Source organism: Zophobas morio, unplaced genomic scaffold, assembly GCF_036711695.1.
Source record: "Zophobas morio isolate AGI-343-1 ecotype UQ-CSIRO unplaced genomic scaffold, CSIRO_AGI_Zmor_V1 ptg000002l, whole genome shotgun sequence".
Classification (NCBI taxonomy): domain Eukaryota; kingdom Metazoa; phylum Arthropoda; class Insecta; order Coleoptera; family Tenebrionidae; genus Zophobas; species Zophobas morio.
The window spans coordinates 25770750-25783458 of record NW_026972107.1 but is presented as its reverse complement, the minus strand read 5'-3'; the positions used below and the strand labels follow the sequence as shown (position 1 = coordinate 25783458).

The 12709-nt window shown below is 33.5% G+C and overlaps 4 protein-coding genes across 5 annotated transcripts in view; 1 reads left to right on the top strand and 3 right to left on the bottom strand.

Moving 5' to 3' along the window:
• Positions 1 to 220: 220 nt before the first annotated feature.
• LOC135131654 (programmed cell death protein 6) lies at positions 221 to 1363 on the bottom strand. Of its 2 annotated transcripts, XM_064059502.1 has the most exons (5): positions 1173 to 1363; positions 1011 to 1117; positions 689 to 957; positions 557 to 637; positions 221 to 494 (listed from the first exon to the last, which is right to left on the bottom strand). In XM_064059502.1, exons 1-5 carry the CDS (start codon positions 1229 to 1231, stop codon positions 465 to 467), a joined length of 546 nt encoding a protein of 181 aa, XP_063915572.1. In that variant the 5' UTR covers positions 1232 to 1363; the 3' UTR covers positions 221 to 464. The 2 variants fall into 2 exon arrangements, with proteins under 2 accessions (XP_063915572.1, XP_063915576.1); XM_064059506.1 differs by having other exon boundaries at positions 221 to 637.
• Positions 1364 to 1562: 199 nt separating this feature from the next.
• Positions 1563 to 2495, bottom strand: LOC135131646 (uridine diphosphate glucose pyrophosphatase NUDT14-like). The gene is made up of 2 exons (XM_064059491.1): positions 2337 to 2495; positions 1563 to 2276 (listed from the first exon to the last, which is right to left on the bottom strand). The coding sequence occupies exon 2, from the start codon at positions 2248 to 2250 to the stop codon at positions 1630 to 1632; it is 621 nt and encodes a 206-aa protein (XP_063915561.1). The 5' UTR covers positions 2251 to 2276; positions 2337 to 2495; the 3' UTR covers positions 1563 to 1629.
• Positions 2496 to 2633: 138 nt separating this feature from the next.
• On the top strand, positions 2634 to 6752 carry LOC135131638 (septin-2). The gene is made up of 4 exons (XM_064059478.1): positions 2634 to 2758; positions 2932 to 3049; positions 5314 to 6257; positions 6303 to 6752. Exons 1-4 carry the CDS (start codon positions 2729 to 2731, stop codon positions 6477 to 6479), a joined length of 1269 nt encoding a protein of 422 aa, XP_063915548.1. The 5' UTR covers positions 2634 to 2728; the 3' UTR covers positions 6480 to 6752.
• A 1543-nt stretch (positions 6753 to 8295) lies between these two features.
• LOC135131593 (growth arrest-specific protein 2-like) overlaps positions 8296 to 12709 on the bottom strand; it is a 57468-nt gene continuing 53054 nt past the window's right edge. Inside the window, exons 6-7 of the mRNA XM_064059407.1 lie at positions 9382 to 9989; positions 8296 to 8711 (exon numbers count right to left, since the gene is read on the bottom strand). Coding sequence (XP_063915477.1) covers positions 8514 to 8711; positions 9382 to 9989 — 806 coding nt within the window. The 3' untranslated portion in view covers positions 8296 to 8513. The remainder of the gene's footprint in view (positions 8712 to 9381; positions 9990 to 12709) is intronic.

The window sequence follows — 12709 nt, the reverse complement described above, 5'->3', positions numbered from 1 at the left end:
CATGACGAAGGCCAGTTGGGATGTTACGGACATGTATTAGAGCATTATTATGTAACAGATCTGAAATGTACCGGTGCTAAATTACAGAGACGTTACAAACTTAACATTAATACACTGTACGCCACAATGCTACACAGAGGATGGATAGAAGTAGGATGTGGTGTAGGTGTAGTCACTTCTTGAATAGGTTCTAAATTTATTCAAGCATAAAATAAAACCATTGTTATTACTAACATTTTAATTGATGAGACAGAATATAGAAAAATACATAAAATACAACATCTCCATTAATAGGAATATATTAATACCTGTTCCGGCAATAACAAATTCAGAATATGAAAAATGAGATTTAATCTAAGCTATCGAATGACAACGAGAAATTTTAGCACACTAAATATATTGACTTAACCAATAGGACAGCGCAATTTTGTCTTAATCTTGTAATTATGAAATTTTGTGGCACCTTACGATTTGGGTATAACAAGGAATGTCGCCTGAAACATTAGTTGGTTCACACTTGAAAGGCAACCATATCTTAAATTTTCAAACTAAATACCATGCTTAAGAACTGTTCATAGTGGATGGTGATCACACCGTCTTGGTCAGTATCATGCTGTCTGAACGCTGCAGTGAGTGTCTGAAAGAATTAAACTTGAAAATATTATTTCCAGTTATTCAAACAACTTACATATAAAATAATGCAGCATTGGATAAAATCATCAAAGAGAATCGTGCCATTTCCGTGTCTATCAAATTTTCTAATTAATGTTTCCACCAGACCGTCTGATAATCGATACCCAAAAGTAGTCAAGGCTGTTTTGAGTTCTTGTTTATCGATGTTTCCAGAGCTGTCACGGTCGAATGATCGGAAGCAGTTTTGCCAGTCTGTAACATATTTCCACAAGGCGCCAAAATCATCAAAACTAACTTGGCCTCTATTACGCCTATCAAACATTCCTGAAAAAATACGACACAATTAACATAAGGTTGTTTACATTTTGGAACTTTACCAATCATCAATCTTACTGTTTCCGGATTAAAAGGGCTCCAAGTACCATTAGACAGTGCTAATTGAAGCTCATCAGCATTAATATAACCACTTCTGTCACGGTCAACTCTAAAAATTTGCAAAATTCGTTAGAAGGACAAGTGCACTACCACTAAAGACATACCTTTGAAATACATCCCATAAGAATTCGCGACTGGGCATGGGAGACATAAAGTGACTCATTTTTAGGTTTTTATTGATGGACTAAATGAAAAACGCAAAAACGGTTACTAATCCGCTAATCCGAAGATAAGATAGAGGTTATGTTAAGGTGTAACAAGTCTTCTGACTTTTAATGCAATGCTGGTCTAACTTCACTCACATGATACCTTTATATTGGTTGGTGAAAAATGACGCATCAATGACGTCAAAAGCGTCATGATGTTTCTAACTTCAGGTTTATGAAAGGGAAAGTCCACGTATTCCACGTAGTAATTCTTGGAAATCTTGCACAATGTTAGTTGATGTTGGTTATTAAACAAAATAAGCGTCATAAAGGGGGACCCGACTCATGTTTTAATTATACACACAAATTTATTGACAATAATTAATGAACATACAACACTTAAATAAATCAAAAATTACAATTTAGTCTTATTTACGAAAAACCAATAAATGGCAAATAGAAAACTAGGCGGACTTGGAATTTTATCCTGCTCAATGTATTTTTTAACTTCTGGCAATGTCATCTCGACAACATCAATAATTTCGTCTCCAACTCCACCCCCTTGTGACACTTTCATATCATCAGTCACTGCACAATAGTAAGCAGTTTGTAAACTACCCAAAGTACCCACTCCTGACCTATAAGAGCCAATTTTAACCAGACTAGACAACGGCACTTCATAACCGCATTCCTCTAAAATTTCTTCTTTGGCTATTTGTTCCAAGGGCTTATCCTTATCCACAAGCCCCGCACACATCTCTAACGTTATTCCTAACTCTGGCGGGTATTTACTGACATCAATCACATCATTGCGGTCTTCTTCTGGAATGCTGCCATAATATACTGGTGGTCGAAATTGTTTAACAAAAACTAATGTATCCCTTTGTGTGTTATGTAGGAGAATTGCAACACTGTCATGCACTTCAAGCAAGTCCCATGTTCGTTTCATTCCATTTTGTGTAAAATGCATCGTCAACGGCTTTAAGTAAATTGATTTTTGAAGTGGCTTGATGGTCACATCTTTAACTTGATTCATTTTTGTTTGGCAACGTAGCGAATCGCCTAAAATCAAAAATATTGGAGATATGTGTCGAACTTTGGACATGTATTGGCATTAAATACAGCGAGTTATGCTTCACTGGGTAAGCGAAGGCTAAGGCCAGTGAAAACACCTTGAGCTGCACGTGACCAATGTTTGAAGTGGATTATATGGCAAATACTATAAATTGTTTAAATTTTTAAGAAGAGCACTTTACACATGTCAACATGTCACTTTTGACGTTTGTTTAAAATAGCGCCAGCGCCACCTGGTTGGTGGGCACACCGCTATTATAAATACAACAAAAAAATTTATAAAAACGAAAAGGAAGGACGGAGTATCTGGGGATTTTAAAGTGTTATACTGGCTACAGTGTGTAGCGTAGCTGTCAATAGTGTCAACGGTGTCAAGCAAGGAGGAAGGGCTGTTTGTGCTGTTTTCGTGACTTCAATAACAAACAAATTAACGGTCAACAATGCCACCAGTGGACGTCGAAGCACCCGCTGTAAGTACAAATTTGAAGTATTAATCAAATTTTAACTTTTTTGTAATATTAAAAATACTAAATTTTCCATCGTCAACTAGGAATCCAGAAACAGATCATTTTTAAGGGCGTTGTCTTTATTTGTTGCAAAATGAGTAAACAATAAAACTGATTGCAATGTTTCTTTTTTCCAGATGGAAAACCAAATCCGAAACTTGATTTTGTCAGGGCATGTTGGATTCGATAGCTTACCTGACCAACTGGTCTCGAAAAGCGTACAAAACGGCTTTGTTTTCAATATCATGTGCATAGGTATGTAGTGTGTGTTGGATGTAGAACAACGTAAGGACGTAAGTTTCAATTAATTCAACTCCTTTCTAAATAATAATTGCCCAGATTTCTGTACTCTTTTATGTTAATATTTGAAGGGTCCAGTCCAAAAGCATAAGTGATTTTGTCCCCAATTTTATTTTATGATGAAAGGAAAAAAAAAGTCTCTTGAAATCTATTGCTTTCAGCACACAAATTAAAAAAAATTGCCATAATAATAATAATAATAATAATAATAATAATATATTTGTGCTTTTACATAGTAAGGGTTTATAGAAAAATCAAAAATTTTTCACTTGCTCTGACCTTTTTTAGCCAGTTATATTAATAACTATTACAGTTAGTATTGTAACATTACTTTAAATGCATATTAATAAAATTTTATGACATGATTAGTCCGCTTTTCGCATTAGGGTCCTTGTAATCTTGTAAGCCATGTCGCGTGTCTACAGAATTTCCTGTGTTGCCCCAAGTCTTTGGCGGTCGTACCTGTATAATTTATGGTTTTAGTGTCTTGCGAGTTGGGTTCTTTGACTAAAGTTGTAAAATATCATTAGTATACTTAGTTTTGGAAATTTCATTCCACCCTACAAAGTTTTATTGGCAATAACGAGACGGATAGTAGTACAACAGGAAGAGATATTTACAACTTAGAGTTGTCGCGTGTCGGTAATCCCCAGATGTCAGAAGGCAGAATAATCCAGGTCCGAACAGGGACCATCGTTACTCACGAACGAAAATGAGCATTATTTTATGAGTACGACTACCTGCTAAACGTTTTCGGACAAATTCAGGTGAACTGGTGTGAGCTATAAATATTTCTTACCATTGTACTATGTCCGTCTCGTTATCGTCAATAAAATTTTATAGGGTAGAATGAAATTTCCAAAACTATTTGTATTTAAAGTGATATTAGTATAAAGTTAGCAATTGATCATTGACTATTAATTTTTCATTTTTTTTTTCGTACATAATTAAATGGTGGAAAGCATTTTTATTCAAACCACAAAATTAATCAAACCTTAGTTTTCTATAAAACTTGCAGGATGTACAAGAACCTTATGACGTATGTCGCGTGAATTTAACTACCCAGTGAAAACAGCTTAATCAGTTGTCCATGGTAATAGTAATTTTGTTTTTTGAAAATTAGTTAAAAAACTGTTAACAAATATAATAATAAAAACTTTTTGAATTGAAAATCATTGTAGAACACAGATTTTTTTTCGAACATACAGTGTGGTGGCTTGTATCAGTTATACTGTTATCGATTAGGATATCAAATACCAAGCATTTAAAAAAATACTTACCATTTTTAGTAAGTAATTTCAGTCCACCTACGTATGGTTTTTGCATTATAGAAAAAAGTATTAATCCAGGGCGATGATTTTAACTCATCACTGAGGAGACACACAAAACAAAACACTTTTTTTTTATATTTATTATACGTGTTACGTCTATTAAAATATCTATGAAAGTCTTTTGTTTTGCCATAAACACTTTTTTTTATTAATAAATCGGGGGTGGCTCTCCCTAAAATTTTTCACTACAATTTTACCATCGTGACACAAAAGACGATTTTTTATTAAATATTCAACTGAATTCATTGTTCTTATTTAAAATCAAACAATTTCACTGACAGAATGAAAATTAAAACCCGCAATTTAGTTATTGCTGATGTGCACTGTCGGAACAGGACCCGATTTAAGCCCAATACCGCGACTAGACGCAGGGTTTCCATGACAACGGTGTAAACAAAACGTCTAAGTGAGCCATGATTTGGTCTCCGCATTCGCTTTTATCAGCACTTCATCATATATATCCAAGACAACATCTTTAGATGTAAGTTTTGATACATTTTGTACAAGTGGAGCGAGATAAAAAAATTAGTTTTGATAATTATGACACAAATTTCCGGATAATTTTTTAAATATTGAAAATTACTGTTTTGCCATGTCCAGTGTGTTTGTAGACGCTGGCACCAGCCGCCCCTGAGTAAAGTACTACTTTATAAAAATGGCAACTAAATATAAATATTTTCTTGAAAAGTTCTTATTAAAGCTAAGATATTACCTTAAAAATTCTGCAAGTACCACCACATGCAAGTTAGAACTCGCTGGTCTTGGATTTTATCCTTTTTGAACCTGTACCCTTCATTTCGTATTCTGCTAGCGTTTGAAACTTACGTTCCTTTATTGTAAGTGTTACGTGAATATCCGTTAAAACGTAACCATACATGGCTTAAATAGGTGAAACAGGCTTGGGCAAGTCTACCTTAATGGACTCTCTTTTCAATACAAACTTCGAGGCTGTCCCAAGCCCGCACACGTTACCAACAGTTAAACTAAAAGCCCACACGTACGAACTACAGGAAAGTAACGTTAGGTTAAAATTAACAATTGTCGATACCGTGGGATACGGCGACCAAATCAATAAAGAAGACAGTTTTAAAGCAATTGTTGATTACATTGACGCCCAATTTGAGAACTACCTCCAAGAAGAATTAAAAATAAAACGCTCTCTTTCATCTTACCATGACACACGGATTCACGTTTGTCTCTATTTTATTTGTCCAACGGGACATGGCTTGAAGTCTATAGATTTAGTATGCATGAAAAAACTCGACCAAAAAGTAAATGTTATTCCGATTATTGCTAAAGCGGACACCATTTCCAAAACCGAACTGCAAAAATTCAAGTCCAAGATTGTTGGGGAACTCCAAAATAACGGTGTGCATATTTACGAGTTTCCAGTCGACGACGAGTCTGTTTCTGAGGTAAACAGTACGATGAATTCCCATATACCTTTTGCTGTAATTGGTAGTACCGACTTCGTTCGTGTGGGTAATAAGATGGTACGGGCACGGCAGTACCCTTGGGGTACCGTACAAGTAGAGAACGAATCTCATTGTGACTTTGTCAAGTTGCGAGAGATGTTAATTCGGACGAATATGGAGGACATGAGAGAAAAAACTCACTGTAGACATTATGAACTATACAGGAGGAAGCGTTTGGAACAGATGGGTTTCAGCGATGTGGATGCTGATAATAAGCCAATCAGTTTTCAGCAAACTTTCGAGGCAAAAAGATCGAATCATTTACAAGAGTTGCAGCAGAAAGAAGATGAAATGAGACAGATGTTTGTCGTTCGTGTAAAGGAGAAGGAAGCCGAATTAAAAGAAGCAGAAAAAGAGGTAATGAGATTTACTTGTTGTGGACATCTTATTGTTTGTTTTTAGTTACATGCGAAGTTTGATAAATTGAAGAAGGACCACACGGACGAAAAGAAGAAAATTGAAGACAGCCGTAAGAAACTCGAAGATGAAATAGTCGAATTCAATAGACGCAAAGCTCAGTACCAACAAATGGGTACCAGTCACCACACTCTAACTTTAGGCAAAAGTAAGAAGAAATAAGGAGTCATGTTTTAAAAATGTTTATTATATTAAGACAGTTTTAAAGATTTATATCAGTTTATAATGTTCTTTTAATTAGGTAATTTTAAACATATTTGTTAGGTCTGCCTGTTTGTGCTTGATCTGTGTATTTAAAAAAATATTTATTATGCAAATATTACAACTATAAACCAAAGTATTTAAGTACAGCGAAATTGTGTAGTTTAAGCACCTCATTTTTTTATGTATTGCGTTTTTATATTTTTTACGACTAAAATATAATTTTATATTGCACGTTGTTTTCATACTGCTGTTTCACCAGGTCTTACTAATTTTGAAAATCTGGAATAGTATGTAAATTTCTTTGAGAAATTTGGTACTTTCTGGATTCGTTGTCGTGGGAAGTGTCTCGGCTTTATTTCCTTTTCGTGTTCCTAAAAATAATTTTATTTTTCACATAGCAAGATGTATTAGAATACTAGTTAATAATGAGTGAAAATCATGAAAACTTATGCTCAGATCATTTCATGTATATGTATTAAGGTTAAAGCGTTATTACTTTGTAAGTTAAAAAAAAACACGAAATGTAATTTAAAGTTAAATTAATTGAAAAATAATAGAGGTGAAGGATACTTTTTGGGGTGAAAGTCTAAAGGCCAAGGTGAATCCAAAGGTCTGTAAATCCTTCAAGAACTGAAAATGAACGATGCATTGCAATATTTAAATTTTAAAATTCACTTTATTATTGTGCCAATGCTTGTTAATAAATATGCATAATTGTTGTGATAATTATTACACATGAGCCTTCGCTATTTCAATCATCAAATAAGAGTTCTTGTAGTGTTGTAAAGAATGATATTAAGAAAAACTACAGGGAGTTGCGCAGGTACTTTTTATTACTTCACGAACGGCTTATACAGCTCGAAAATGTCGTCTATCTATTAGCGAGTTTAGTAGACTTAATAATCTCCGAAACCACTGGAATTTGCTTACATCTCCAAATCTCACTAGGTAAATTCTATTTACCATTTATAATATATAATCTTGATATAATTTTTTTTTTAATTCAGCGATATACATAAACATCATCTCAAAACTTTGCTATATAGATCCAATCTAAAATGTGCAAAATATTATGATTATGAGTCTACACATTCAAACTGACATATTTGTACCCATTAACAATAAGTTAATGACGTCATCACAAAATTTTGTGAAGAAAGACTCACTTGAAACTTCTGTACTTGTAGTTCAATATTCTATCTCTATTTTTATTTTAACGTACAAAAGTTGTTATAAAGAAATAAAATTCGCAAATTTTATATTTTATAAGTGGAATTGTTTGAATATGCTTCAAGCGTGCGGGAAGTTTTGCCTAATAACCAATTTTGTTTTTGACTAGACGAGCAATGTATGTGCTAAATTTTTTATTGTAGTTTTCATAGCAAAAAAAATCTGATTTAACAAATGAAAGTTATTCCAAAAAAATATTCGTTTGAATTATGGAAAGTCCTTTTAATTTCACATATCAAAGGCCGAATTTATAATTTTTTTATCACGATATGTACCTATACAGTTACAAAAAGTTTTGATTAAGAAAAACCAGTAACAATTAAATGCAACATTGAACGAAAAGAAAATGCAGCTTTCAAACAGCTCAAAAAATGTTTCATCGCTGCAATGTACATTTTTACTTATAAACAAAAATGTTTTTTTTTTTTTAAGAAGTTTGTCGTTTAATAAAGCCAACTGAAATTATCCACATTTGTCAAATGAAATGATCTGAACGAATTATAGACAAGCACAGTGACGTAAAATGCAAAAGGTAAAAAATACATAAGTCAGTAGTGTTTTAATAGTAGAAAAATATATACAAAAAATGAAATAAAATACATTACTGTAAAAAACTTGAAATTAGTATTCCTACTACTATAAGTGTACTACATAATTACACTACAAACTTAACGAAACAAAATAAACATTTGAACTTTTCGGTGTAAAAATGGTAGCAAATATTCACTAAAAAACGAGTTTATTAGTGCACAGTATGTGTATTTAACGTATAACTGATTCGCGTGGTGGTGGGCTACGATATTTAGCGCGAATGTGTAAAAATTTGGAAGCACTAGCTGGCCGATCCGGACTATCTCTGGATACAATTTTCACCTGGCATGGATCATGACGTAGGAGGAAGTGATCTAATGTGTCCCATCCTCCTCCCACTCGCACCATCATATGACGACCCTTTAACAGCTGAAAAAAACAGTTACGATAATATAAGTTTTGAATGTGTTTTCTGTAAAAAATATTTAGTAGCACACAACAAAATTTTATGTGAAAAGTTAAAATGAGCCAAGCCTGCAAAACTTTTCCTGGGAGTCTCGCTAGTTTCCAGTAGGAATAACAAAGATGAGTTTAGAAATTAAATAGCAAGCAGTTGTTTTGTGGGATTACCACATTCTTATTTCATATTTTCGGTAATGATACCATGTTGTGGTGTCTTAAACATTTTTAGAGCGCTCATCCCTTAGAAAACTCGTCTGGCGACTGTTCTAATTTTGGGATTCAATAATAAAATAACGTCATATCAAACTTGTTTGTTAATATACTATTGTTACCCCTTTAATAACTGTTTTGTTTTCCTTATTTTATTACAGTTTATTTAAAATTGTGATAGTGAAATATATCGAAAGAGCAATAAAAACACCATCAAAAACAGTCATGGATTCTACTCAAAATTTCAAGGTAACTTAATACGACAAGAAGAAAATTCAAAGACAAATCTTGAAAAATCCATGACTGTCTTTGATCCTGTTTTTACTGCTCTCCCACTGATTGATTGTTCAAAGCTGGTTTTGCCAGATCACCAGATCTAAGCACACTACACTACTACAACTAAAACACCTACTCATTCACAACTTACCCTTATAAATACGTTCTTTCCGGCGATATTATATTTGCCTTCGCCCACTTTCTTAACATTCAATCTAGAACATTTCCCGTTTGCACAGTTGCAATTCCTCTGCATCAGTCTAGCCGCGAGTTGTACTTTCCTGTCTAATTCCGTAGTAGCGTCTCCCGCTCCACCCCTCATTCCCGTGTCTATTTCCGAGTCGGGATCTTCTCCGCTGCCTCTGGACCATTCATCTTCTGTGTTATCACTCGGAACGCCGTCGCTGGCACCGCTCGGTGAAACGCCGGTGTTGATGCCCAATTTTTCGGTTTTAGGCCGTTCAGGTACGAGGACCACGTGGGGTCCCGTATTCCATCTGTCGTACGCGATGGAAGATATGGCATTCGCTGAACTACTATGTCGCATTTTGAGATCGGACGGATCCATTCGAGGGGGTGAGGCTTGGAACTGCCACGAAAGGAGAGAACTGAGCGCTGAATCGGTGGAATTGTTTTGTTCTTCTTCCGCGATTTCTTTTTCGAGTTGGATTAGGCCCGGCGGTTCGACGCCGTAACGAGTGGCAAGACGAGCTACTTCGAGGAGGCACAAGATCACGTTGCGGGGTTGGTTGTGGAGGACTTGAAATAGAAAACAGGGTTTTAGTTGAGACTGCAGTCACGATAAGACAGTATAGGTCCCCAAAGTTATTTTTAAAACTGTATTGACGCGAGAGTGACACTCTATGGGCTCTGTGTAACAGTTGTCTAGAAACTTTACAAACTCTAGAACTTTGAAAATGTCATCAATTAGCAATTTTTAACAAGAGTTCTAAAGATATTTTTAAAGACGACACCAATTTACTCATCTTCGTCAGTGGAATAATGAAAATGTTTCCAAAAAATTGGCGATTTCAATGAACTCGGACATGACAATATGAAAACTTTCAATTAGATTTCTAATTAGTACTTTCGTATATCGTTTTTGAATAATACATATTTATTTTAAACTATGTTTCAAACGATGTCAGCTACTTTTTAATGTAGACAAATATGTTAAGTTTGATGTGTACCTACAATGTAACGCTAATCATGAACAGGTATTTCTAAGACAACTTGTTTTAGATAATCAACTTTTGAAAAGGATGGATTTTAATGTCTTCCTGTGTTTTCATTGATAAACAATAAAATTTGACAATGTAGATTAATTTTTTCTAACAATTCAAATGAGTAAAGGTAAAAATAGAGAACCCCCTGAAATAACAGGTAAGAAAACATATTCAGGTATATTTTTAAAGTAAGATTATCTTAGCAACATTCAGCAAAGAATATTACTTTTTTGGAGAAGACAAAGAAACACAGATAAATATCTGTTAACAGTCTACCATTTCCACAATTATCTTAAAATGCACCTAAAATTCACAGGTGATAGATTCAAACAGGCAGAAATGAGAAACTTACATTTTTGTCTTCTGCTATCTGTAAAAGTTCTACAAACCATGAAAAATGAACCTACGATAGTACATAGTTTCTTTAGATATCGCTTGCGAATAACAGGTTTTTCAGCATTTAAAAAAAATGGTCTAAAGTTATTTAGACAAAACTTTCCTCGCCCCTGAAGTACAGTACATCATAAGTAGCTTATTAAAAAATTGTAAGATTTGATTTTGCGAATTTTATTTTTATACGATAACCCCTTCGTGTAAGTTAAAATACAAACATATATATAAAATAAATAAATATTAATTGTATGTTTCAAATGAGTGTTTCCATTACAAAATTTTGTAATAACGTCATCAACATTTTTATTCCCAAATTTTCGGGGGAATAAATAGATACATTTTGATTAACGATTTACCATGCTCACTATAACCTATAAGCATTCGGTTTTGCAGTTTTTAAAAATGGGTTAAATTATAAAATGTTGCTATACAATTTGTGTTTTTTTTTTCATAAAAATTTGGATACTTCCTAGGCCAAAAAATTAGTCGAACGTTACTTCGACAGAACTTCCCTCACTCTGAAGTACTATGAAACATATCCAGCACTTTCGAAAAATTATAAAATTTGATTTTGCGGATGTTATTTATTTTTTTATGAGAACTCCTATAAGTTGGAATAAATATGTAAGTATATAATGTTATAAACTGTTATATATTTTGTGTACATTACAAATAACAACTGCGATAGCGTTAGCAATGTTAAATATTGAAAAGTTTATTGTGAAAACTTTATAGTTTTTAAATGATGTAGTAATTGAGCATTTTTCAAGCACAAAAGAAAGAAAAACTGCAATTGAAGACGTTTTGCAAAATATAAGGTAGGTTTATAGAAAGTTTGCAATTATATACTTATGAACATAAATTGACCCCCCAGTAGAGTAGACTACGAGCCGCGAGTTGTTTCTTTTTTTCAAAATATGAAACGCAAAAATACTTAAAAAGTTTTCGTAGCAACCTTTCACGTGTGTATGATAATTTTGGTTGAAGTTCGAGGACCTTAATGTAGGGAGGGTCAACACTAATAGAAAACTCAGGTATGATTGATGCTGATAATAATTCTGCACTGGCAGAATTCATTTTGAGCTCGTGTGTGTAGTGTTAGCTTGCTGTTATTAAAAACAACCTTTGTATTGGAATATGTAATTTTAATTAAGCTTCATTCTCCTGTTTATTAATAACGACAAAAGTACGTTATCTTGCGCAACAAGCCGTATTGTTTGTTATCCTAGTTATTATGTGAATAAAGTTTGTGATGTAAATGTTCGTTGTAGAAGTAATAGTTTCCCCGTGTTAAGTTAATGTGGTGGCTGTATTTTCAACAATGACTGAATCACTATTATGTGGCTGCTGCTGATTTTATTAAACGGACTCAGCAAATAGACACCATAAAATCAAAGAATAAGTTTTAGATTCTTGCAAAATTCGGAACCACTGGATGGAACAATGGAAGCTTCAATGAAGATGTAATCAGTGAGCAATTGCGTGAGTCTACGAATCGATGTAATTAAGTTTGTAAAATGTTGCTAAAATAGGGAAATGACATTTACACAACCAACCAATTCCAAATATGTGTTAAGTAACCGTAAAAATTAAAAACACAAACAGTACCGCACTTTAGGGTATATTTTTTGATAAACAGGAAATTATTATTTTTCTGAAAGGAATAATAAAATTTTGTTTGTATTATGTAACCATTAAATCAATATTATTGTATTCCTAACATTTTAGAATAACCGCCGTGTACTTTCTTGGCCAAATTTTAAAATTTATTGAAAGTTTACTATTTTTAATCCATATATGTTAAAAATGACGATAGATAATTAAGTGATAGATCAACGTCAAACAGCATACCACACTGAA

Bases quoted from the DNA above. Each gene is read 5' to 3' on its own strand.
- LOC135131654 (XM_064059502.1), bottom strand. From the start codon at position 1,231: ATGAGTCACTTTATGTCTCCCATGCCCAGTCGCGAATTCTTATGGGAT. The intron at 958-1,010 runs GTAAAGTTCCAA...GTATTTTTTCAG, and splicing joins AACAGTAAGATTGATGATTG to GAATGTTTGATAGGCGTAAT. The intron at 495-556 runs GTATTTAGTTTG...CTAATGTTTCAG, and splicing joins ATGAACAGTTCTTAAGCATG to GCGACATTCCTTGTTATACC.
- LOC135131646 (XM_064059491.1), bottom strand. From the start codon at position 2,250: ATGAATCAAGTTAAAGATGTGACCATCAAGCCACTTCAAAAATCAATT.
- LOC135131638 (XM_064059478.1), top strand. From the start codon at position 2,729: ATGCCACCAGTGGACGTCGAAGCACCCGCT. The intron at 2,759-2,931 runs GTAAGTACAAAT...TCTTTTTTCCAG, and splicing joins TGGACGTCGAAGCACCCGCT to ATGGAAAACCAAATCCGAAA. The intron at 6,258-6,302 runs GTAATGAGATTT...GTTTGTTTTTAG, and splicing joins TAAAAGAAGCAGAAAAAGAG to TTACATGCGAAGTTTGATAA.